The sequence below is a fragment of the Camelus bactrianus genome, chromosome 23 (genome assembly GCF_048773025.1).
Source record: "Camelus bactrianus isolate YW-2024 breed Bactrian camel chromosome 23, ASM4877302v1, whole genome shotgun sequence".
In the NCBI taxonomy this organism is placed as follows: domain Eukaryota; kingdom Metazoa; phylum Chordata; class Mammalia; order Artiodactyla; family Camelidae; genus Camelus; species Camelus bactrianus.
The window spans coordinates 1,546,202-1,571,228 of record NC_133561.1 but is presented as its reverse complement, the minus strand read 5'-3'; the positions used below and the strand labels follow the sequence as shown (position 1 = coordinate 1,571,228).

Genomic DNA, 25,027 nt, shown 5'->3' with positions numbered 1-25,027 from the left:
TGACACGCTGAGGATCAACGCGATTTGATAACTGACTGAGACGTGGGAAGAGGGTGGGGGAGGTGACACCTGACAATCACTGATCGGGTGGCCGAGGTGTCAGGAGGCCCCCCAGGTCTGCGATGACTCTGGGGCCGGAGCCACGTGACTGGACAGACGTCTGGATGTCTGCTCTGTCCTCAGCAAGGAGACGGCGCTTTGGGTCCATCACAAGCTTCTCAGGGTGCTGGCCAGCCTTCCAAGGGGGGCAGGTCGTCCGAGGGACCAGCCCGGGGCCGCCGCGAAAGCTCGCGCAGGGGGCATCTGCTGCCTTGCTCACAGCACGTTTTGGAGGCCCTGAAGCTGCACCTGCTCGGCAACCTCATTCCCTTCTCTGCGCCTCAGTTTTCTTATCTGTACTGGGTTGTCAGGAAAGCTGAACATTTCCCTAGTACGTGGCCTTCCATGCACTTAGCTCTTATCCTTCCATGTTTCCTGGTCCACAAAATCCCACCACCTTATCATGTATCCAAATAAAACATTTAGCTCTGAACTGTTCTTAGAAACGATGAACAGCACATATATGTAAATTTTAAAACGGCTGTCTCTCTCAGTGAGTTGCTCTTCCTAGAATAAACTTTGTTTACCAAAATATAAATAAAATTTAAAAAATACCACATTTGTTTCTTCAAGAAAAAAAAAAGTGCAAAAAAGTTTAAGTCACTTTCCCCAAATTCCAGTAAGAATGAACTCATCGGAGTCCTTCAGATGTGAACCAGAGGTAATCGTGAGGAAGCCAGACGGGCAGATGGGTCTGGGGCACTGGTGCCAATGAGGAGGGGCTAGGGGAGGGGCTGGGGGTTTCTGAGCCAGGGCGGGGAGATGGGAGACTAGAAATTTTAAAGCAATGAACTAAAACCCTCCAGTTACTAGCATTTTTTCAAGATTAGAAAAGCTGGTAGTGAAAGCTAACGTAAGCCTCTGATTCATGGTCTCTGCTTTCAAAAGCTCTTGGTCCGAAGCTTATAGATTAAGGAGCCTGACTTTTTCTAAAAGACGTTTGTGTACATTACTCACAGCCATGAAGGACCACAAGGTCTAGAAAATCATAACAGGTCACCGCACAACCTGTAGACTCAAGTCCCGGTCACATTAATATTTGCAATGGTTTTCTGGCAATTTAATGAATGTATAGCTAACACTACTGACTTCAAACCTGTGCAAGACTGATCCTATAAATGTGTTGTATTACGAAAGAAATCTACTAAGATTGCATCCATACTTTGGTTTTGGAAAAAGTGGTTATTATAAACGTATCTCTGATTCTTTGTTTGCATTTCTTAAAAAACATAAATCTGCTGGATTCATTAGTCTCACAAAAGGTATGTAGTCCTTCAGTTGCAGAATAAAACTGGAAAAAGCAATATTTTTGCAAAACAGAATGTAGATTAATAAAAATTTATTCTTTGAGAATATTATGACCCGAAGATTGAAACCACACTCAGAAATTAATCAAAAAAAAGCTTCAGAAGCATCATTTACACCTAAAGGAAATGGAAATCCTACAAATCCCATTGTATAGATTTTTTTTTAGAAGGATGTGTACAGTTCCATGAGACGAAATATTACGGAAACGACAGGCCAGCCAAGAAACAAGCACCACTCAGAGGGTTGGAGTACTCAGATGTATTACGCCTCAGAGGGGCTTCTGCTCCGAAGCTCTGGGCACCTCCAAGACGTGCGCGTGAGGTTTTATAGGGTCAAGTACAAGCTTGGGGTATTCGGCCAATAGGCATAGAACAGCTTTAGCAGCATCATTATCACAAAAGTGGAGGCAGGGAGGCATCAAACCAACATTCCAAAGCCAGATATCTCTTTGAAAACTGAGCTGGCTAGCAAAAAAACATGAACAGCAAACCAGTACTAATTAACCTAGATTTACAAGTTAGTCCAGCAGAACTCAGATCAGTATTCGGATACTTAGATTTGTGTGTTATCTTGTTAGCCCAGCCCAGCTTTTCTTTCACATTCTTAGATTTGTGAGTTGTCTTGTTAGACCAGCCTGGCTTTTCCTTCACACTACATGACCTCAGTGCACACTGAATACAAGGAGAAGACGGCAGGAAAGTCAAAGCCATTCGCCCTCCTTTACCTGGGAGCCTAAACCAGTTCTCCAGGTCCTGGACTGATGTGCCCAGAACACGTGCAGTCTGGGCATTTCTTTAAAACCCATAGGAATTTCCCTTGAATCATTTACAATGACCTCTTATTAAAAAAGAAATCCAAAGCGCGTCCCCACGCAGTAACAGCTCTCCAACATCACTAAGCTGAAGTCCTTGGTTTCCCCGAGGCCTGAATGAATTGCACTTCCACGTGGGCTGGTCCACATCTACAGATGAGAGCTCAAGTGTACAACCTGTTTAACTAGCACGGTGCTGTCTTTCCTCATAACATGACACTGAAGTAGTACTACTTACAAGCACACGAACTCCACACTCCTCCTCCATCCCCAAATCTAAAGGAATGAAAGGAAACTTAGTACCCAGTTACCCATAAAGAAGTAAATATGGAATATGCCCGTTATTTAAAAAGGACGTATTGTGACGTGGACGTGTCCCAGCTTTCCCCACAGGCTACACGTCTGCCTTCGTGCTGTTCCTCCAAAGACACCTGTGTGTGTGTGTGTGTGTGTGCACGTTTGCGGACACACACGTGTACACACGGATATGTAAAATGTCATTTTCAATTAGTTTTCTGCATCTTTTACACGTTTTAATTCATGAAAGTCATGAGCTAATTGTGTGAAATGTCTGAAAAACCGTAACAACCATTCGCAGACGGCCCCACTTCCCTCCCACTCCCCGAAGCAGCAGCCCTGGCCGGTCGCATGCGGCTCTCAGCCTCCCACACTGCGGCAGCTTGGTCACTTCTAAAATGCTGCCCTGGTTCCAGAATTCGCTTTCCTGTTATTTCCTGACTCCAAGCCCTTAAAATCCTCTGTAATTCCACTGTAAACACCACCAGGAAACAAAATAGAAAAAAAAAAAACCACTGAAACATCCCCTCTCTAACTTAACTGTCCTTCCATCAGCGGATCCTGGCTTCCCTTCAATGGCGCTGGGTGATGGGGGCACGCCAGGGACACGGCAGTTCCTGACGGCCCCGTTGATGATGGGTACTGGACGTGTCCCGGAAGGTGGGGTGAGCCGTGTGATCCCCCAGCAGTGGTGTCCAGTGCCATCCTGGGAAGCGGAGCAGATGGTCCAGGCTGGGAGCCAGGGAAGAAAGCTGTAACGGGGCCTCGGATGGAGGAGGATCTGGATGCCAGAGGAACTCAGACTTGGTGCTGCTGTCCCCAGGGGCCGCCGAAGACTTCTGAGCAAGGAGACATCAGGCAAGAAGCGAAACGATACTCACAAATGTCCCCCTGCTCTGCACAGGAGACCCCGAGTGCGGGTCCTGGCATCAGAACAGCCAGCTTCAGAAGCGGCTGGAATAACCAGGTTCCAGGCAGTGGGGTCCTGGGCGTCCGGGGGAGCGTGAGAATGTGGGTGTTTTGAAGCAAGAACAGGACTTGGCAACTAAGCAGACATGGAGAATAAAGGATGAGCGGACCGTGTCCCTGATCATGAGCACGACACAGGCAACAGGGAGTCGGAAAGGGCGAAACCGGCTCTTGATGAGGAAAGTGGTCAGCCTGACTCCAGACAGGCGGGATCTGAGCCAGAGGCTCAGCGGTAACTGAAGACACGCCACTGGGGCACAGGGCGAAGGGTGGGACGCGTGCTTTTATTACAGACTGCACTATTTTATCTGCTCCACCTCCAAGTTTTTTGTTTTTATGAGGGGAGGTAATTAGGTTTATTTATTTATTTAATGGAAGGACTGGGGGTGGAACCCAGGACCTCGTGTCTGCTAAGCACATGCCCTACCTCTGAGCTGCACCCTCCCCCGGAGCACGACATTTTTAAACACATCAAATGTAGGGCAGATAGTAATGAATTTCCCCGGACCAAGCACCTGGCTTCCATAATGAGCAACTCCCGGCCAACCTAGCTTCCTCTAGACTTGCCGCCCTGTGTGATTCCAAAGCACATTCCAGACGGGAGGGTTTTAAAAGCAGGAAGCACAGAACATGTAGATTGTAGTTCAGAGAATTTTAGAGCCAACCTTCTCACCTCACAGAGGAGACAAGCTAAGGATCAGCAGCACTGACTGATTTCCCTGCTTAAAAGGGAAAATTTGCAAGAGGCTTTGCCAACTTTTTATCTTTCTGAGATGAAATGAGAAAAGTAAGGCTATGCAAATTTTTCAGAAAGCCAAAATTCAAATTTTAAAATCACTGTTTGTAAGCATTTTACAAATGACTCTCTGTAAGCACACTGGAACAGTAAACATTTGTCTTAGGTTCATTCGTAATTCTGTCGGACAACACGACACGTGCCCTTCTAAAATCGGTCCTCACTTCCACAGCAGAACAAGAGAGCAGTGTTGACTCAATTATCGTTGGTTGGTTTTCGCACTGTGACCTCAGAGTCTCTGGGGTCCCCCTAAGTGTGTTTGGGAGACAGCAGAGCCCTGTCTGTCCGCAGTCAGTTTGCGTGTGGCTGCCAGGAACGTCACCTTGAATGACATGTCCCCTCTTGTACCAAACCTACCCTGTGCTTGGAGCTGTGTGGACTGTGGGAAGCAGTAAACACAACATGGCAGTAAGGGATGTGTTGACACTAATTCCACAGGAGGGCACAACCTGAATAATGCTCAGCCTGCCACAAGAAAACAGTGTAGTTCTATCAGAAAATATGTCCGTTCATGAAGCCAACTGAGATTTATTAAAGTAAATTAATCAGTGAGAGCCATAGTTTAAGTCGGTGGCAATGTTCTTCATAAGGATGTTATGAGGGGGAGGGCGTAGCGCAGTGGCAGAGTGCATGCCTAGCAGGCGCAGGGTCCCGAGTTCAATCCCCAGCACTCCCACCAAGTAAGTAGGTAAATAAATAAACCTAATTACCGGCCCCCCCCACACACAAAGTTGTTGTGAAACCACACATACACACACAAAAACTTCTCTGTGAAGCTTTTGATTTCTCCAGCAGATCTGAGCGAGAGCCTTGCTGGGGACTGTTCTTGGTTGTAAGTTCCCCCCCTCATCACTTTAAATGTCGTGCCACTCCCTTGTGGCTTGCAGTTCTGCTGGAAAACCAGCTTATGGGAGTTCCCTTGTGTGTTATTTGTTGCTCTTCTCTTGCTGATTTTAATGTTTTGTCCTCATCCTTAATTTTTGTCAGTTTGATGACTATGTGCCTCGGTGTGTTCCTCTTTGGGTTGATCCTGTGTGGTACTCTCTGCGCTTCCTGGACTTGGGTGACTGTTTCCTTTCCCAAGATGGGGACGTTTTCAGTGATTATCTCTCCAAAATTTTTCTCAGGTCCTTTCTCTCTCTCTCCTCTTTCTGGGACCCCTGTAATGCAAATCTTAGTGTTCTTCATGTTGTCCCAGAGTTCTCCTAAATTATCCTCATTTCTTTTCATTTTTTTCTTTTTTCTGTTCAACAGTAGTGATTTCTACTAATCTGTCTTCTAGCTCACTGATCCGTTCTTCTGCCTCATTTAGTCTATTCTTGGTTCCTTCTAGTGTGTTATTCATTTCAGTGATTTTATTCTTCAACTGTTATGGTATTTTGTATTTTCCAGCTCTTTGCTAAAAATTTTGCTCTGTGCATCTGTTCTCCTCTTGAGTTCTCTGAACATCTTGGCCATCATTATTTTAAACTCTTTCTCAGATAAATGGCCTATCTCCTCATCACTTAGTTCTTCGTGTGGGATTTTACCTTGTGTCGTGGCCTGGGAGATAATCCTTTGCTGCCTCATATCGTCTTTTTTTTTTTTTTTTTAAGGTAAGTTAGTTACGTTTCTTGACCTTGGAGAGGTGGCCCTCTGGGGAGACGTCCTATGTGTCCCAGCAGTACACTCCTCTCTTGTCACCCAAGGGTCAGGGTCCAGCCGGTCCCAGGGCAGAGTCTGGCCTGTTTTTGTGGATTCCTTTCACAGGCTTTGCGATGTTGTTTTCTTATTTCTGGTATCTGCCCCTGGTGGATGAGGCTGGACTAGATGCTTATGCAGGGTTCCTGGCAGGAGGAGCCAGTGCCTGCCCACTGCTGGGTGAAGCTTGGTCCTGGACCTCTGGTGGGTAGGGTCCTGTCTAGAGGCCTTTGTGGCTCAGGAGGTCTGCTGATGGGTGAAGCTGTGCTCCCACCCTCTATGTTGTTTGGCCTGAGGCTTCCCTACAGGCTGTTGGGTAGTGCTAGGTCTTGGTGCTAATGAGCAAACCAAGATGTCAGCCTCCAGGAAAGCTCATGTAGATGAACACTCCCGGAATGTCTGCCACCAGCTTTTATGTCCCCTGGGTGAGCCGCAGCCGTCCCTTATGTCCCCTAGAGATCCTCCAAAACCAGCAGGCAGGCCTGGACCATATTCCTATGAAATCACTGCCTCTGCCCTTGGATGTGGTCCACATGAGCTTCTCTGTAAACTCTGTAAGAGTAAAGTCTCTGTTTCCCACAGTCCCGTGGGGCTCCTGGAGCTAAGCCCCACTGGCCTTCAAAACCAGATGTCCTGGGGTCTCCTCCCAGAGCCAGAACCCTGGGCTGGGGAGCCTGATGTGGGGCTCAGAACTCTCACTCCTGTGGGAGGGCCTCTGCGGCTTAATTATTCAGCTTGTGGGTCTCCCACCTGGGGTGTACGGGGCCCGATTATATCGGGAGCACATCTCTCCGACCTCCTGCCATGGCTCCCTCTGCTTCCAGTTGCAGATTTTTCTCGGCAGGCCCGGGGCAGGCTCCGGGCAGGCCTGGGACAGGTTCCAGGCAGGCTCCAGGCAGGCCCCGGGCAGGTTCTAGGCAGGCTCCAGGCAGGCCCGGGACAGGTTCCAGGCAGGCTCCAGGCAGGCTCCAGGCAGGCCCCGGGCAGGTTCCAGGCAGGCTCCAGGCAGGCCCGGGACAGGTTCCAGGCAGGCTCCAGGCAGGCCCGGGACAGGTTCCAGGCAGGCTCCAGGCAGGCTCCAGGCAGGCCCGGGACAGGTTCCAGGCAGGCTCCAGGCAGGCCCGGGGCAGGTTCCAGGCAGGCTCCAGGCAGGCCCCGGGCAGGTTCTAGGCAGGCTCCAGGCAGGCCCGGGACAGGTTCCAGGCAGGCTCCAGGCAGGCCCCAGGCAGGCCCCGGGCAGGTTCCAGGCAGGCTCCAGGCAGGCCCGGGACAGGTTCCAGGCAGGCTCCAGGCAGGCTCCAGGCAGGCCCCGGGCAGGTTCCAGGCAGGCTCCAGGCAGGCCCGGGACAGGTTCCAGGCAGGCTCCAGGCAGGCCCCGGGCAGGTTCCAGGCAGGCTCCAGGCAGGCCCGGGGCAGGTTCCAGGCAGGCTCCGGGCAGGCCCGGGGCAGGTTCCAGGCAGGCTCCAGGCAGGCTCCAGGCAGGCCCGGGACAGGTTCCAGGCAGGCTCCAGGCAGGCCCGGGACAGGTTCCAGGCAGGCTCCAGGCAGGCCCGGGGCAGGTTCCAGGCAGGCTCCAGGCAGGCCCGGGACAGGTTCCAGGCAGGCTCCAGGCAGGCCCTGGGCAGGCCTGGGGAAGGTTCTGGGCTTTCTCACTGACGGCTGTCCAGCAGTCGGCTGTGGCTCTGTTGTGTCCGTGGGAGGAGGTGAGCTCGTGGCCCTACTACTCACCCATCTTGACCGGAAATCTCAGCAGCCCATGTTAAACAGGAACTAAATTTATGTTTACCCAGCTGAAAGGAAAACTGAGAAAGAAAAGATTATTTCATGCTTCTTTTAAAAGGAGCACTGAGCACGTCTCCCCTTCTTATCATTTGTTTCCTTCCTAACACTCATTGATTCAACAATAACCCAGGTGCCAGCGTGCGTGCAGCACAGTGTGTGTCAAACACAGCAAGCACCATCTGAGTCGGACGCCTGGTTGTGCAGGTTTCTTGTTCTGACAGTAGCTACAAGGGATATATACTGAAAAAAAAAAGAATTTTTCCAGAGAGAATAATTTTTAATTTTATTTAGTAATTCACTTTCTGACGCTGTTCGCTGTTTTTAATTTCTGAAAATTAAACAGGAAAATAAATACAACATTTCCGTATAAGTTGACAGTCTATTAAAATTCTTAAATCATGTTAATTTTTTGCTTCCTGTACACGTCTCATTTATTGAAACCAAACGGCAATACTGCACAGACATTTCACTGACAAGACACAATAAAAACTATTCAAAGTGGGACAACAAATCATCTTTGAGAATTACTCTTATCATGTTTTCTAATAATGTCCATGAGATTAGCTCCTGTGACCAGATCACTCTGAGTTCGTCTGTCTCTCTGCTGTTCCTTCCTCTTCTGCTCGTGAAGGTAAGGCGAATTCAGCAGCTGTGGGGGGAGCAGGGAGCCCGTGGGCCCCACGCGCTTCGCAACGTCCCAGAAGAGCCTTTTCGAGCTGTTGTTGATGAAAGTAATGGCTGTTCCGTTCTGACCTAATCTCCCCACTCTTCCAATCTGAAATGAAATGCAAAGGACATTTTCAAAACAACCAAGATTACAAAATCTTAACGTCTCTCAAAAGAAAATGAAGATGGGTATGTAAAGAGGCTTCGCTAAGATTAACATTCCCTCAGGAGCACTTTCTGTGCTGTGCATCTCAGCATGTCTGTGCGACCAACGTTGTGGGCGGCCGCGGGGATTCATTTAGGGAGACAGCCCAAAAAGCACATAAGAAAATGACCACATACAACAGAAGTGAGTATTGTTTGTGAAGCTTGCGTTTCAGTCCTGTGTGTGTGTGTGTGTGTGTGTGTGTGTGTGTGAGTATAGGGGGGTAATGACGCAAAGGTGCTTCTTAGTCTACACTCGGATTATTTAAATAAATAGTAAATAGATGGCTCCTGCCAATATACAGAACATCTTTAACGTTGTAAAAGAAGAAACCGCTAACAAAGTGGAGGGCGGCCTGCAGGGAGCCATACTGGGCAGAAGCAAGAGAGGAAATGCTGTTTTTCCGTATCAGCTTTTACTGCCACCTGATTTATTTAGCCATGTTACTGAGTTGTTCCAATAAAACTAAAAATAAATATAAAAAACAGCTGCAGCACACAGACTGGGAGAAAAGATTTGCAAATCATGTATCTGACAAGGGTCACCTAGAATCCATAAAGACCTTTCACAACTCAAAACGACAACCCAGTTTAAAAACGGGTAAAGGATTTAAGCAGACATTTCTCCAAAGACACACAAACGGCCCACGAGCACATGAGATGAGGCCCCACGTCACTGCTCACCGGGGAAACGCAGACCAGAAGCACCCCATAACCCCCAGCTCAGCCAGACTGAGAACGACGGATAACGTAACTGCTGAAGAGGACGTGGAGAAGCCAGAACCTCACAGTCTGCAGGTGGGGATGTAAAACGAGAAGCCAAATCTGAAAACAGTCTGGTGGTTCCTCAAAATGTTCAACTTGGAGCCACTGTGTGAGCTGGCAACTCCACTCCTAGGCGTCTGCTGACAGCAGTGAAAACACGTGTCCACGTGAAGGCCTGTCCCTGAATGTTCACAGCAGCATGACTGTAGCAGCCGAAGACTGGGGACAACCTAGACGTCCAGGAACGAGGGAATGGACACACAAACACAGTATGGCCTCACAACGGGCTGTTACTCGGCAATAAAATGCTGCAGCAGGGGTGAGCCTGGCAAACGGTACGCTCAGTGGAAGCAGATCGTCACCAAAGAGCACACACTGTGCGGCCGCATTCCCTTGAAAGCCCAGCAGAGAGAACTCCAGGGACAGAAAGTGGGGCAGTGGCTGCCTAAGGCTGAGGGCGTGTGTGTGCGACGGGGAACGGCCTGGGGTTTCTTCCTGGGGAGACGAAAATTTTATAAAACTGACTGAATGGTTGTACCACCCTACAAATACACTAAAAACCAGTCAACTGCACACTTTAAACCGGTGAACTGTAAGCACGTGCACGGTACCTGTGGAGACATAACTGACGCTCGACATTTCATACTGAGATACAAAGCTGCGGAAAAACCACCGTGGTAGTCTCCAAATTCGGAAAGACTTCTCAGCTAGTGTCAACAATATAAAATCATGTCCCCAGCAGCGTGCCAGCCCTAAAATCAAAGAGCAGACTCGTGGGAACACGTACTATAATTTTAGATACCCATGCCATCTGGCCCAGCGGCTTCCCCACCAGGAACCTCCCACAGACACGCCTGTAGGAGAGGCGCCGGGGCCGCGTGCGTGCGTGTCACCGCAGCGCTGTGCGGTAGCAATATGGCGGGAACATGACTGTCTGGCAGTAAAGGATTTGTTACATAAATCAAGCGCATCCACACAACACACAGCATGGAGCCACCGTAACAGAACAAGCCGGATCCAACAATGAAGACACAAGAGCTCAGAACCAGCCTGGCCCAGACTCAACTCATGTTAGCACTGATTAAGTGGTACCTGGTGTGTGCGCTGAGGAGGAAAGACGTCTCAGAGACACAGGCCCAGAACTGTGGGTGTAACGTGGTCCCATTTACGTGGGAAGTGCGACAGGGTGTGCACGTCACCTGGGTGTCTGTGCACACACATGTGCACTTATGGCTCCTGCTGTTACCTGTGGGGGCCACTCGCAGGCAGGAGGGCTGTCATGCAAAGACTGACTCCGTTTTGTGTCTTTTGTTATTGGCATGACTTGTCACTATGTGTGTGTACTTCAATTATTAAAACAAAAAACACCCAAAGACAGAACTAGAAGAGCAGAAGGCCGGGGCCACTCTGAGCAGAGGCAAGAAGCCCTACACGTGCCGACACCCCCCAGGCCACTGTGCGTCACAGCACGGGCCTGTGGGTCACCGCCCAGCCCAGGGCCGACCCTGTGACAGCAAGAAACGGCCAAGTGACTATAACCAGGACGCTCAAAGGTGTAAAGATGCTTCTTAAGTATTTTAGAAAGACTTCCATCCAGAATTATTACATTGAAGGTTCGCAAGAAAATCAGCTTCGGTTACTGGAACAATCAAGTCCTGTGGAATACTCAAATCCCCGACGCACAGGTAAGTGAGAAGAAGAAAAGAGAGAGGGCCGCCTGCTAGAGTAAGTCTCAGTAAAACAAAGCCACAGTGCAGCCAGGTGCCAGCAGCATTTCAGGGGTGATCCCAGGAGACGGGACACCCAGAGTGGCTGTAAGGACCTCAGAGGAGGCTTCACTTCAAGCGTCTGTAAGAGGTGCCGGAGGAGGAGCCGGGCGGCCAGCGGTCAGTGAGATGACGCGGCTCGAGGGCGGGCTCTGTCCTGCCAGGAAGCGGAGCCACTGTGATCTCCGGCAGCACGGGAAGCGGACAGAACTTTACAAGGTGAAATACGGGGCACGAGTCGACTCCTAAGACACAGCTACTTCAACCGAGCGGTTTTCCTTTGGCCAGAGGCCGCGGCTTAGAAGTCTTTTTAACAAAGCCCTCTTCTTTTGACTACAAAAGCCATTTGATACGCTCATTAAGGAAAACAGAAAATATAAAGAAAATAAAACTAAGCCAAAAACGAACTACTTACATTTTTAAAAACATTTTAGGCTATTATTTCCAACTAATTTGTAATGCAGTCCGGGCATCCATGCAGTTTTGAAAAATGTAATTTAGTTTATATATGTATAGATTTTAGAAGCAAAAATATATAAACTTCTACGTCCTGGTTTTTTTTTTTTTTTTCAACTTACCATTCCACGGACAATGCCTGACCCAAAAACACTCATAAGCAAAACAGCGGAAACGAATAAACTCCGTTACCTGGTGCACATACTCATCCATACTCGACGGCATGTCGAAGTTGACGACCAGCTTGACGCTGACCAGGTCCAGGCCTCTTCCCAGGACCCCCGTGCTCACTACAACTTCATAGTCTCCTTCAAGTAGCCCCTTTCCAAAACAGCAACAAATTCATTACTCAGGATTTCTCTTACACAGTTTTACGTAACTAGATTATCCTTTCCTTCCCCACACCTTCCTCAGTCCTGCTGTTGCACCTGCTCTGCAGGAAGTGGAGGTCTCAGTACACCTGAGAAACGCATGGCACTTAAATTCCTTCTGACTTCACCCCCTCGCCCCCGCCAAGAATGTTTGCTATTAATTTATTAACCTTTTCCAAAGGTGAGCTACTGCTCTGCCCCAGCCCAGAGTGACCTAATTCCAGAAACGACGGCTTGGGAATCACTCATCAATGTAGTGGATGACCCCTAGGAGCACCGTTCTTGCCCCCAAAACACAGCAGCCTGAGCAGGAGGAGCGAGAGACCGCAGTCACTGCTCTCCTGGCGTCCTCGCGGCCACTGAGAAGGGTCTGCCTTAAAACAGCTGGTAACACAGTGATTCCTGAAAACGAGGCAAAACAGGTTCACAGCAAAGAGAAGCGAGCAGAATGCCACGTCAGACCTTCAGCACGTGTCTCCTTTCTGTCTGTGACTTCTCCGAGTGCACAGACGTGCTTCTTAGGCCTGTGATTTTCTCAACTGCCTCGCTCAGCAGATCTGCTCCCAGCTTGCAGTCCACAAACACCAGCACTGGAGGCTTGAAGAGCTTCTTATCCTGAAAAATTAAAAACATGTATTTGAAACGATTCACACAATGCGATTTATAATGGGATGTTTTTCTGGAAGCATTGGTATAAGCCACTTACCAAGAGGTTTATCAATAGTGTTAAGAAGGGAAAAAGGCAGCTTCTGTTAAAATGCGCACACAGTGTGGAGGTGCCAAGAAGGCGGAGGACAGTCTCACAGCTCCCCTCCTCCCACAAACACACCGAGAATTACACCCACAAACCCACGGGCCCGCACGAAGCCCACTGAGCGCTGGCAGACGGTCTCTCACTTCGAAATACAGGAGGATTCTCGCAAAATCCAATGAACAACAAGTTTATACAGCACAGCACAGGGAACTACATCCAGTATCTCATAGTAACTTATGGTGAAAAAGAAAATGAAAACAAATACATGTATGTTGTGAATGACTGAAGCACTGTGTGTACACCAGAAACCGACACATTGTAAACTTCAATAAAAATACACACCAAGAAAAAAAATATGCACAGAGAGAAGCCAAACGCTGGACAGCCCCCCATGTTTCTCCACCACGTCATTAATCTTGCAAAAACAATTCTAAAACTTCAAGTGCAATTTATAATTTCTAATACTGTTCAAAAGTCAATACAAACTATATTTAACTTAATACTGTATTTTTAAGTAACTTTGCATGTACATACTATTGACTTGAAAATTTTCTGCTTAAGCCAATTGGTGTTAAAAAAACCCTATTTCTCAAGGACAGAAGGCACAGCCAGCAAGGAATTTGTCTTTACCTTATCCATAAAGCTACTAAAAACTTCTGAAACAAAAAAATTCTTCAGCAATAATCTTAATATTTAAATGCCTTTCTATAATTAGGAAAACAACCCTGCGTCTACACCGCGTTTTCACAAATAAGAATTTGTTTGGACCCTAGAGAATTCTGAAGTAAGGAAAGCAGTTTGCTATCAAATACCGACACCAGCTCCCCCGAAGCTGCAGCTAACAGACACTCTCTCAAGCACGAGGGACCTGCAAACCCGATCGACAGAGCAGGGCTGGCCACGCCACCACTCACGTTTAAGATTTCGAATAGTTTCTTCTTTTTGGCGGGGTCTTCCACCCACAGAACAATCTGGCGCACGCTGGCGCAGGGCAGGTTCTTCTCCCCAGCGACAATTCTCACGGGGTCATGCAGAAGCTGGCCGGCCAGCTGCTCGATGCTGGCGGGAATCGTAGCCGACACCAGGACGGTCTGACAGTCATGAGGAACATTTTCCAAGATGTCAAACACTTGCTGCTGGAAGCCCATCTTTAACATAGTATCGGCCTGAAATAAAACCATTTTCAAGTTAGTCCCACTAGTCGTGAAGACCCAGAGCCACCCAAGAAAAGGCTGATACAGTTAAGAACATAAAATAATCAGGCGACGGGAGGGCACAGCTCAGTGGTGGAGCGCTTGCTTAGCACACACCAGGTCCTGGGTTCAGGCCCCAGCACCTCTGTTACAAAATACTAAATAAATTAACCTGATTACCTCACCCCAACAATAACAAAAAAAACCCGTAAAAAATCAAAAACCCTTTACACAGAAAAACATACCACAACATCAAAAGACAAAAGATTAACTGGTAAAATATGTATCTCTACAAATTAACACATGAAAATACTGCAAAGAGAGGCGTGTGTGAGCCAAGTCTGTCCAAGGGCCATCCACAGGCTCCTGAGAAGGGAGACCTCGAGGACACGGGCTTGTCGACAAAGGGAAGCCCCGTCACATGGTAAGGGGTGCAGTGATGATAACCTGGGGTGAGCGGGTCCACTGACAGCCAGGCCAGGAAAACACAGACTTAGCAGCACTATTTAAAGGACTGAGTAATATTATTCTACATTTATATGGGACTTTGCAGTCTGAGACGTCTTCACAGTCATGACTTCATCCTTGCCACGAAATGACCGGCCCAAGGTCTCACAGCAGGTGAGGTAGAGGCTCAAAGCCCCCTCTTGGGGGTCTTCCTCCGCACCCTCTGGCGTCCCGCTGCGACTTACTGGGGTCATGGAAGGAGGCCTGGCTGCCATTAGCGGTCAGCACCGGGCGCCCAGGTTCCTGGGTGCTGGGTAACGCCAGGCGTCTGCCACACCACTGCCAGCAGGTCGCGTGTACAGGCAGGACGGCCGACACGTGGCTGTGTGTCCTCATGCTCGTCCACGGGGTGGAGTGTCATCAGATAATAACACATGCACTTCGTATCAAGCATGCCCAAAGTATAAAAATGCCTGCTTGCTCTATGTGACACAGAAAAGTCACAACCACAGACACCGGTGTCCATACAGAAAAACAAGTCGTCAGGCTACACATCGTTAACTACTCCCCAAATTCCTGCTCACAGCCATCTGCCACCGATGCTTTTTTTTTTGCAGACAAATGACAGGCAGCATGTTTGAAAAACTTATCACTGAGAATACAGTACACCTGCTGAATTTACGTTTTCCATCAATTAGTAAAAGACAGCCCCGCTGTAAGTTAAGTGCACTGTACCTGGGTTCTGCTGTGCTGTTACACTGGAACCAGCTTAAGAACCACCACTGCCAATTAAAAAAAAATCCCTACATTGTTTTCCTTTTGGGGAGAAAATGCCTGAATACACAATGCAATTATATAACTATGAACGCTTTTCCTAAATTACATAAAATTACGTTTTTAAACACCACTACTTACTTCATCTACCACGACGATCTTCACACTGCCAAGTTCCACAGAGCTCTGCTTTATTATATCCAGAAGTCGCCCGGGAGTTGCTATGATAACCTGAATAAAAGAGAAAAAGCAAATTAGAAAATTAGATAGTGTTCATTCCTTCATTCACTTCTTCATTCTGTGCTTACTGAGAGGCTGCTATTTGCCAGACACCGTGTTAAGTACTTGGACTCAGTGATGAGTAAGTCAGGCTTTGTCTCTGCTCTCATGAAAGTCATGACACAAGGAAGAAGCACAACAATGCGAGCCCAGGGACCAGGACGGGGGGTCTGCCCAGTCCTGCCAAGACATAAGCTAACACCCAAAGGAGCAGTGGGAGCGAGCAAGACTGGGGTCCCGGGAGGGGAGGGCACCCGGGAAAGGTGAGGAGGGGTGGTGAGGCTGGGAGGCCGGGAGGCTGACGTGGGGGGCGGGGTGCAGGGAGTAAGGCAGGCTGAGGCCTGGGGACGAGGCTGGGGCCAGACCAGGAGGGCCTTCTGAGCATGCTGACCACTATCTGGCTCCGTGAACAAGTGCAAATTCCTCAGCCTCTCTCCGTCTGCTGTTTCATTTTTAAATTAAGAGCCTGGGCACAATGAATTCTAAGGCTGATTAAGGCTCTTAACAATTTTCTAATATAGTCATCGTGGTTAAAAGTAGGGGCTTTCGAGTCCAACGAACTTCAGCAGGGATGTTGGCGCCCGCATTTAATAACAGTGTCTGTTCTGTCCTCACAAAGTGGAAGGATCGTAACAGCGATGAGGCTAAGCGAGGCCGTGCTTGGGGTGACCTGGCAGAGTTACAAACCATCTAACGCGTTCAGCTGCACCCCCTTTCCAGGCACACACCAGCGTGATGGTGAGATGGCTGCGGTGATGACACGTCCGGGCTAGGGGTCTGTCCCCAGGACCTCAGACACCCACAAACAGTACGTCAACTTCCATGACTGAGTTGAGTTCCTCCTTCTCTTCCATTTTCCCCTCTGATGGCCTGGAAGCTATAAACTAATTTTTTCATTCTTTCAGTGCTTTCTCTTGAATTTCAACAAAAATATAACTTAATATAAAGCTAGTGGACACTTTTCCCTTGTTCTTAACCATCGAGGGCAACGCTGTAAGGCGACCCCACCTCTCCCACACTCCCGTGCTCCTGCTGGCTGGTATCTACCGTGTTCCTGTCACATCGTTCGCTCAGGCCACCCCTGTCTGGCTGTGCCCCGTGCCCCATGCCCCATGTTGTCCTGGTGCACAGCTTCCTCCCACCCCCACCTTCCCCTTTAGAATCTTCTTTATCTGCAGAACAGCCCTGCTCTGGAAGTTCCTTTAGATGGTCCACTGGCAATAAACTCTCAGTTTTGATCATCTGAGTGGGTCTTTGTTTTGCCCTCACTCTTGAAAGACAGCTCTGCTGAGCAGGCAGACGGTTGTTACTTTTTCCCCCAGAGGGTGGGTGTCTGTGAGGCCGGGCACCCAGAGGGGATTCAAAGCAGGGCGGTGGGGGTTGGCAGGTGCGCAGGGTGGGGTCCAGGGAGGAAGGCCTCGCCGCGGGGGAGGGACAGTGGTGGCACCCAGGGGGGCTGGGCAAATAAACAGCTACGTACAGGACAATGGGCGGCAGGCTGCTCACTGCCAGGGCTAGAACAGAAAGCCGGACATGAATCTGGGGACGAATCAGAACCGGAGGATCAGCGTGAACACGCGGACTTGGACAAACGCAGACACAGAGATACACCCGCTTAGGCGCCTGCCTCTCTTCACTGAGGCCCTGGAAGCAGTCACAGCTCAGCAGCAACGAGCCCAGGGAGACACCGGGTCTCGGTTCTGAATGCTGCTCTGGACAGACAGCACCGGCCTGGCTCTGGGAGGAAGAGCCCCGGCCTGAGGCGGGGAAAGGGCGAGGTAAACGCCGGACCTCCCTTAGCAGGGAAGTAAGAGGTGCTGGAAGGACAGGGCTAGGACAAAAGGACACAGAAACGGACCTGAAGGTACTTCCGCTGGTCAGATTACGACCCTTTAAATACAACAGGGAGCCATGTGTCTGTGCTGATGCAGACACTAGGGAGGAAGTCTGGTGACGCTCGGTAAAGTCACAACCTGAAGTACTCCCCCCAAAATGCCTGTCCAATACAAAGGGCAAAAATAACTTTTACAGTTACTCAGCAGTAAAAGGCCAAACTGAAACGAGTGCCACGTGAAAGGATGTAGTGGAAAGAACAAAGTGGCCCCCCCTGACGTTCCCGTCAGAGATGGGAATCCGATCCGCTGAGGGATGTCCCTCAGTAAGTGGCTTATAGTCCTCAAAAGGGCGAAGACCACGAGAAAAAAGGAAAGATCATTTGAAGACAAGAGGGACAGGGCAGCTACACTCAATAAATGGCTCTGAACTCTAGTCTGGTGCCAGGAAAGACACTGGGGGGACAATGAGCAAGACCTGAGGGGTCCAAAGCGGTGACGGTGACGCCAGCGTCGGGAACTGGACTGTGATCATGAAGGGTAACGTCCTGCTTTGTGGGAATCACACGCTGAAGTGTATCAGCCGTGGTCCTCAGACATGGCCCAGAAAAGGGGCTACGCCAACCCGCCTCCGGGAGCAGCCGGTGGGTGTTCCCGCAGCCTCTGGCGAACAGGAGGCACTCCATAAAGCACGCTCCTTTCCTCCCAGAGGAAACAAACTTCAAGAATCTTAGGGTGGGGGCACGGTACAGTGCAGTGGTAGAGTGCATGCTCAGCACACACAAGGTCCTTGGTTCAATCCCCAGTACCTCCTCTAAAAATAAATAAGTAAACCTAACTACCACCCCCGACAAAAATAAAATAAATTTTAAAAAATTTTTAAAAAAAGAATCTAAAGGCTATCTAAAATCACACTCCAATTCCTCAAGTGAAAGCCTTAGCTCCTACGTTGCTCGCGACACCCTTCAGGGACATTCCGTCAAAGGGAGCCCACCTGGACGCGCTGGCGCAGGCGATGGCGCTGAGGCGGGGCAGGCAAGCCCCCCACGAGCAGCACGGTCCTCATGCCCGGCAGCCCGCGCATCAGCTCCTTGGCCTGGCGCTCGATCTGGATGGCGAGCTCCCTCGTGGGGGTGAGGACCAGTGCGGACGGGGCCCGGCTCTGCAAAGACAAGAGAACACCGCCATCAGTGCAGGCGGCAGTGGACCAACCTCCGAGCCGCTCCAGGAGCCCTTCCCTCTCAAAGCGGTCCCACCAGCCCTCCTGCCCTCTGCTTGCTACAGTTCTTCTCCAGAAACATCCGAGTTGCACCCTGCTCTTAAATAACGCAGATACACGGTGAAAGATCAAAACTGGGCCAGGGAGAGGCGTCTGCAACGACCAGGGAGGGAAAGCCGAGGTCTGGCTTCGCGTCAGCTAGACTCTGTGACTTCGAGCCACCCTCCTGGGAAGAGAAACGCCCGTGGCCACGGAAACCTGGCTGAAACCTGAATTCTGCCTGCAATTTCCCCCACGCGTTCTTGTAGCCACTCATTTCTTGCTCCAAAGACCTCACGTGCATAAACGCTCTGTTTCCTGTCCTGTGAGGTTCCGGGCTTCCATCAAGTTTCACCTCCAACATCTAGTGTTTTCTTTTTTAAAAAATCATGTTATTTTCTGCTACTCTTCAGTTTTCTAAAACTTGCTCCTTTCTCTCTTCTCCTTTGCCTACATTTCTCACTCCTTCCTCACACACTCACTAATCCTTGGCAAGCAACTGCTCAGGATGTCCTCTAAACTAATTACGTGTGGGAGCGCTTTATACACCTTAAACCAGCAAGTAAGGCAAGGCAGCATCAATTTAGGACGAACTACTGATCACGTTTAGTGGTTTATTTTCAAACTCCACAATAGTGTTCCAACTTCAGTATCAGGTTTTTCAAAACACAAATGCAAAGGAGGCTAAACTGACACAAAAACCACAGCTCATCTGGTCAGTGGGATCCCCCCAAAGCCAAAGCCTGCTCTTTGAATAGAAGATGTATTAAAAAGAAAAATATTTTCTAAAGAAAGCTGTCTTTTAGCCGTCAATGAAGACATTAGTTCAATACAATAAAAAATCCTCTAAAATCATGTTTTTTCGTACAAACTACCACAGAAGCAAAATCACTAGCAGCACTAGTGACCAAAGGCCCAAGTATGCAGCTTCAGGTTGCAATTCGGACATGGTGAGGATGATGCGGGAAATACATCACTGCTTCCCCAGCATGGCACACGGAGCTCTGACTCACCTGGAATAGAGCTCGGAGGATCACAGGAAGAAGGAAGGCAGCCGTCTTCCCAGAGCCGGTGTCGGCGCTGGCCAGGATATCTCGGCCCAGAAGTCCCACGGGAATCATCTGCATCTGGATGGGCGTGGGGACCTCGTAGCCTGAGGCCTTCAAGTTGTGGTTCAAGGCCTCGGGGAAGCCGCAATGCTCGAAGTCAACCACGGGCCTGGCGACGCCTTGCCCTTGAACTACGATTCCCAGCTGCCCTCGAAGGTTTTCAATCTGGTCCTCCCGGAGACTGGAGATGAAGGCGTGCTCGGTGTAGACGTAAGCGGCTGGACGCGGAGCCGCCGGCTCAGAACCTGCTTCCTGCGGACCGCTGGGCTCCGCCTGCCCTGCCTGCCCCTCAACCTGCAGCAGGTGCCTGGCCTTACACTCCAGGCTACACACGTCCTCGTCTGTTGTGTCGCAGACGTACTCTCCGAACCGGCCGCACACGACGCACACCGGCTCCCCCGGCCGCGCCCAGCGCTGGGTTTTGGAGAAGGACTTCACGGGCTCCTCGGGGAGATCGCTGTCCCTCACACCCCGCTCAGGTCCCGCCAAAGCCACGTCGGCCGCCAGGCCCGCGGGGCCCGGGAGAGGGCCCGGCTCTGGGCCCTGAGAGGCTAGCGGTGCGGCCCCTTCTGTGCCTGGGGCGTCGGCCGGACCATCTCCGCCTGCATCCAGTCCAGCGGCTTCGGCTTCGGCTTTAATTTTCTTGGCTGCGCAACTTCTGCCGTCATCATTAGCGCTCCTCCTGACTTTCAGGGATCTTGGAACAAACATCCTTCAACACTCTGCGGAGGAAATTATATATGAGATTTATTTTACCCTCCACAGAGTTCACGAATAAAGTACCCTGGGGGTGCCGTGGAGTCGGGTGACCTGGGCTTTGCCTCAAAGGCACAGAGAAAGCAGCGCTCACTCACCCACCACCTCCCTCGGGAACGGAGGCCCCTTCCTCATGGGCACGACTATGGGACACTGCACCCGCCTGCACACAGCTCACCTCTGCTTGTTGAGGCTGACTGCGCTCTGGAATACCAGACATCGCCCAAACTCTGCGTAAACCCTTCTCGTACATGTTCACAAATCAATCAATCACAATCAATCAAACAGTAACACCTACAGGTGGTGACTGCGCTGCTGGCACCGACTGAACACCTCGCAGGGGAACTCGCATGCACCAGCCTGCACAGGCTGTCAGCCTCCCCCCTCAGACACACACACAGCTGCACAGACACAGACGCACACAGATACCCAGACACACAGACATACGCGCGCGGTCCGCTTATGTTACTGGGCGTCACACGGCGGACTCAGTTCTGGGGAGGACTCTGCACCTGGAGGCCAAGTGACTGGACGGAACTGGCGCCCCAGCTCCAGGGCGGCCTCGCAGCCACAGCTCTTTCCATTCACACCGAAAACAGGCTTTCGTAAACGATAGTAATTGGGAAACAGGCCTTAAACCTAATTTGAGGCCTGCCAAATACACTAATAAACATTACTCTCAAAAAAATTTCTTAGGATATATCGTCAGAGTCCGTTTTTCAGAAAAAAATCCAAAAAAAAATGTGAGGGTGTAGAGTCACCTCCTTAGGTCTCCGGAAAGGTCAGGGGCGGGGTGGGGGAGGGGCGGCAGCACGCGAGCCGCACAGCTCGGGACACGGGTCCTTACGGCGGAACCGGGGCGGCACGGGGCGGGGAGGGGCGGGCTCGGCTCAGGTTCCCGCCGGTGCCCCCTCCTGCCCTTCCCCCCGACGTCACCGCTGGGCGTTGCCCTGCTTCCCCCCACGTCAACCCCGGGGGTCGCCGCGCTCCTCCCGACGCCACCCCTGGGCGTCGCCGCCCGGCTCCGCACGCAGCGGCGCGTGACGTCACGGCGCTGCCAGGCGGTGGGCAGGGCGGTCTGGCCCGGAGGCCGGAGGGGACGCCCGCGAGGGGCGGGTTTGCCCAGGGCCCGTGCCGCCACCGCGGCCAGGCGGCCGGGTCCCTCGCGAGAGGAGCAGGACGCAAGGCAGGCCCGAGCCGCGGGGCCGGGTGCACGCTCACCCGCGCAGATGGCGGCCGCTTCCGCTCCGGCTCAGGGCCGGCCCACCCTTCAGGCACTTCCGGCCGATACGCCCGGGCCGCGCGGCCGCCCTGCAGCTTGGGGGCGGTGCGGAGCGCAGAATCCACTTCTCCAGGTTTTGGGAGGGGCCGCAGCGCGCGGAGAGGCGGGCCACCGCGGGGGCGGGGCTCCCCTGCAGGACTACGTCATCGAGCGGGCGGGGCGGAAGGGGGAGAGGCGAGGGTGGCGCGGGACCTGCGGGCTGGGGAGCGGGGAGCCGGGCGGGGCGGGGCGGGGCGGGGCGGGGCGGGGCGGGGCGCGGAGAGCGGAGGCCGGCCCGAAACCCTGATGTACGCACACCTGGCGGGAGTCAGTGTGGCATCGGCGGGGCAGGTTTCCTGTGCGTGCTCGGCACCCCGGTGCTTCCGCCGCTCGGCACCCCGGCGCCGAGAGGAAAGGCCGGCGATCCCGTCCTGGGCCCCCGGGGGTCCGGGCCCCGGGCCGCTGGCAGTGGGGACGCGATGGGGAGAAGGTGCAGGAGCGGAAGCGGGGACCTGCGCTGGATGACTTACACGCTGTCAATGTGATGCTCGATGCGTACGAAGTGACGTGCTGGACAGATACGCACCTGTGAAAGCAGGCTGATAAACCGCGGTCCGTGACTCCGCGACACGATCGGCGCGGAGCGTGGGCTGACGCACCTCCCGTTCTACCCCTGCTCCTTCCCTCAGCTACCGATGACCTGAGCTGTGTCTCCCCGCCGGTTTAGTCTTTTCATCATCGTTGGATGCATTCCTAAGCGATATATAGTGTCTTTTTTGAGCTTTGTGAAAATAACATACATATCTAGCCTTGTGGGATTTGCTTTATATTCAACATGTTTTCTTGATTCATTCAAGTTGCTAAGTGCAAGCAAGCAGTAGAACATTTATTTCCACCACTGTAACATAGTGTCTGTAAATTAGTTTGTGTATAGCTGTTCATTCATTTTTCTGCGGACACTTGAGTTGTCACCAGTAGTATTGGAGGCTAATGGAATTTGAGTTTCAGGGCCCCTTACGCCCGTGGGTCTCCTCTATCCTGAAAGAGGAGGCTGGTAACGTGTGCATACGGTCATATGATTTTGTAAAATCTATGGAAGAAAGGCATTTAAACCTAAATGGGTTTAGGACCAGTTTCTCCACATCCTGCGTGCCCTCCTCCAGCACCTCTCAGGTGGGCTGATGGGTGGCTGCAGGCATTTGGGGATGGAGCGAAGGCGGGCTGAGTTGGAGGTACGTTCATTTTCACTTCGGTGGGATGTACGCATGAGGGTTGCAGTCTTTACTGCCAGGCTCTTGCTTTTCGTCCCAGAGTAGGAAGACGCCGGAACAGACGTGTGTTCTCCAGCACCCAGCACCGGAGGTATGTGCGTGTTGGGGGCGAAACAGAGTGAAAGAAAGGAGCTGGAAGCGAGTCTGTAAAAACCCACGAGATGTGCAAATTGTATCAGGGGACCCAGTTCTGACCAGTGCATAGTCAGATGGAGCTTCTCTAATTAGGGATGTAGTCATTCTTAGATGATTATAAATGCACTTTACATTTTTTCTTCATTGATGAGAATCACACAAAGTAAAATTTATCAGACTTCCTGAGTTTGTAGGTCACAAACCTATAACAGAACTACAGTGAGTCTGCCTGGATGTGAAGACATGTTTTTTACATCCCAAATATTAAAAATAAAAAATGTCCAATAAATCGTGCTAAAAGAAAGATAACCTTTTCATTCTCTCTATAGAAACTAATGTACAGAAATCACTGTCATATGAAGAGGAGCTTATGGAGTATGCAGCCCAAATTACGAAGGAACAAGATACAGAGGTGCGTGACACAGTTAATTAAGGAAACAGTAGGGTGCTTTCCTGGGTGTTTTCACGTTTGTAATTTGTGGGATTGTTCTCTGCAAAACCTGAGTCTTCTCCTGGTGGTGACTGACAAGACTGGCAGGACCAATCCTGTGCACGCCCACTGTGGTTGTGCCCAGTCTCCCTGAACCTGGGAGCAACGTGACTGGGTCAGAGGGGTGGGGCGTACAGCTTTACCAGACGATGCTGAGGTGTTTTCAAAGTGGCGGTACCAGTCTCTCCTGCACCAGCACTCATCAGCCCTCTCCTGTTGTTCCACATTCTCTCCAGTCCTTGTCATGGGTCAAGCGTCTTAACTTTTGCTAGTCTACTGAGAATAAATTGGTACCTGATTATGGTCTTAATTTGCATCCCCTAATTACTGATAACACTGAACATTTTTCCATATGCTGATTGTTCATTCCTGTTTCTCTTCCTTTTCTAATGGTTTTAAACCCATAATATAGAGAACAATCTTCTGTCAATTATGTGAGAACAGTCAGGATTGTATTTTCTCCCTGTTTATGTGTTTTCAAATATTTAAAAAATGTTTTACTTTTTATTTTGAAAAAAAAATCAAACTTACAGGACTAACACAGTAAATGTGTACCCTTTGCGCAGACTCACAATTTGCTGCATTTGTGTGGATGAGACTATATATTATTTTTTCTGAACCGTTTGGGAGTAAGTTGTAGCATCCATCTTTGAAAAAACAGATATTCTCATGTTTCCACAGAATAATTTTCAGATGTAGGTAGTTTAACGGTGATTTGATACCGATGTGTAGTATCAGTCCACACTGAAATTTCATCAGTTGTTCCAGTAATGTCATTTAGAGCAACCCGCTCCCCCCAGTTCAGGACCTAGTCCAAGATCTTTTCACTTTCTTTGTTTCTACACCGTGTTTTGATGAATAAATGTTCTTAAATTTAATGTAATTAAGTTTGTCTTTTTTCTTTTTTTTTTTTTTTTTTTTTTGTAGTTAGCAACCTTGATGTCTTAAAAACTCCTTGTCCTGCCAGGGATTGAGGGGAAGGAGGGACGAATGGGCAGAGCACAGGGGATGCTTAGGGCAGTGAAACAGTTCTGCATGATACACGTCATTATACATTTGTCCAGACCCACGCAGCGCACGATCCCAAGGGTGAATCCTGACATAAACGACGGTCTCTGGGTGGTGATGTGTCAGTGCAGGATCATCAGTGGCAGCAAAGGTTCCCTCTGGTGGGGGGTGTCAGGACAGGGCTGTGCACGTGTGAGAGCAGATGCCACACCTCTGTACCTGCCGCTCACTTTGCTGTGAACCTAAAACTGCTCCAGAAAATAAAGTAAATTAGGGGGAAAAAAATCCTTGCCTACCCTAACGACAGAAACGTATTTCTTTTTTTTCAATTCCTATTTTTTAATTGAAGTACAGTTGATTTACAGTGTTAGTTTCAGATGTACAGCAAAGTGATTCAGTCATACATTTCTTTTCAGATTATTTTCCATTATATGTTAGAAGGAATTGAATATAGTTCCCAGTGCTATGCAGTAGGTCCTTATTGTTTATC

General features: G+C 50.3%; 2 protein-coding genes across 6 annotated transcripts; one reads left to right on the top strand and one right to left on the bottom strand.

Moving 5' to 3' along the window:
* Window positions 1–8,013: 8,013 nt before the first annotated feature.
* On the bottom strand, window positions 8,014–21,729 carry DDX59 (DEAD-box helicase 59). 5 transcript variants are annotated; one of them, XM_074351557.1, is made up of 8 exons: window positions 21,594–21,729; window positions 19,521–20,338; window positions 18,244–18,411; window positions 15,280–15,369; window positions 13,639–13,890; window positions 12,433–12,585; window positions 11,792–11,920; window positions 8,014–8,517 (listed from the first exon to the last, which is right to left on the bottom strand). In XM_074351557.1, the coding sequence occupies exons 2-8, from the start codon at window positions 20,325–20,327 to the stop codon at window positions 8,254–8,256; spliced, it is 1,863 nt and encodes a 620-aa protein (XP_074207658.1). In that variant the 5' UTR covers window positions 20,328–20,338; window positions 21,594–21,729; the 3' UTR covers window positions 8,014–8,253. The 5 variants fall into 5 exon arrangements, with proteins under 5 accessions (XP_074207658.1, XP_074207659.1, XP_045373581.2 ...); XM_074351558.1 differs by lacking the exon at window positions 21,594–21,729 and adding an exon at window positions 21,220–21,380; XM_045517625.2 differs by lacking the exon at window positions 21,594–21,729 and adding an exon at window positions 21,134–21,273.
* On the top strand, window positions 20,723–24,412 carry LOC141574727 (uncharacterized). Its single transcript, XM_074351450.1, has 3 exons — window positions 20,723–20,743; window positions 21,142–22,995; window positions 23,369–24,412. Exons 1-2 carry the CDS (start codon window positions 20,723–20,725, stop codon window positions 22,156–22,158), a joined length of 1,038 nt encoding a protein of 345 aa, XP_074207551.1. The 3' UTR covers window positions 22,159–22,995; window positions 23,369–24,412.
* The last annotated feature ends 615 nt before the right edge of the window (window positions 24,413–25,027 follow it).

Coding starts and splice junctions, on each gene's coding strand:
- DDX59 (XM_074351557.1), bottom strand. CDS start 20,327: ATGTTTGTTCCAAGATCCCTGAAAGTCAGGAGGAGCGCTAATGATGAC. Junction 18,412..19,520: donor TCCTCCGAGCTCTATTCCAG/GTGAGTCAGAGC, acceptor TTGTCTTTGCAG/AGCCGGGCCCCGTCCGCACT. Junction 13,891..15,279: donor AGATCGTCGTGGTAGATGAA/GTAAGTAGTGGT, acceptor GTTTTATTTCAG/GCCGATACTATGTTAAAGAT.
- LOC141574727 (XM_074351450.1), top strand. CDS start 20,723: ATGCACCAGCCTGCACAGGCT. Junction 20,744..21,141: donor TGCACCAGCCTGCACAGGCT/GTCAGCCTCCCC, acceptor TCACCTCCTTAG/GTCTCCGGAAAGGTCAGGGG.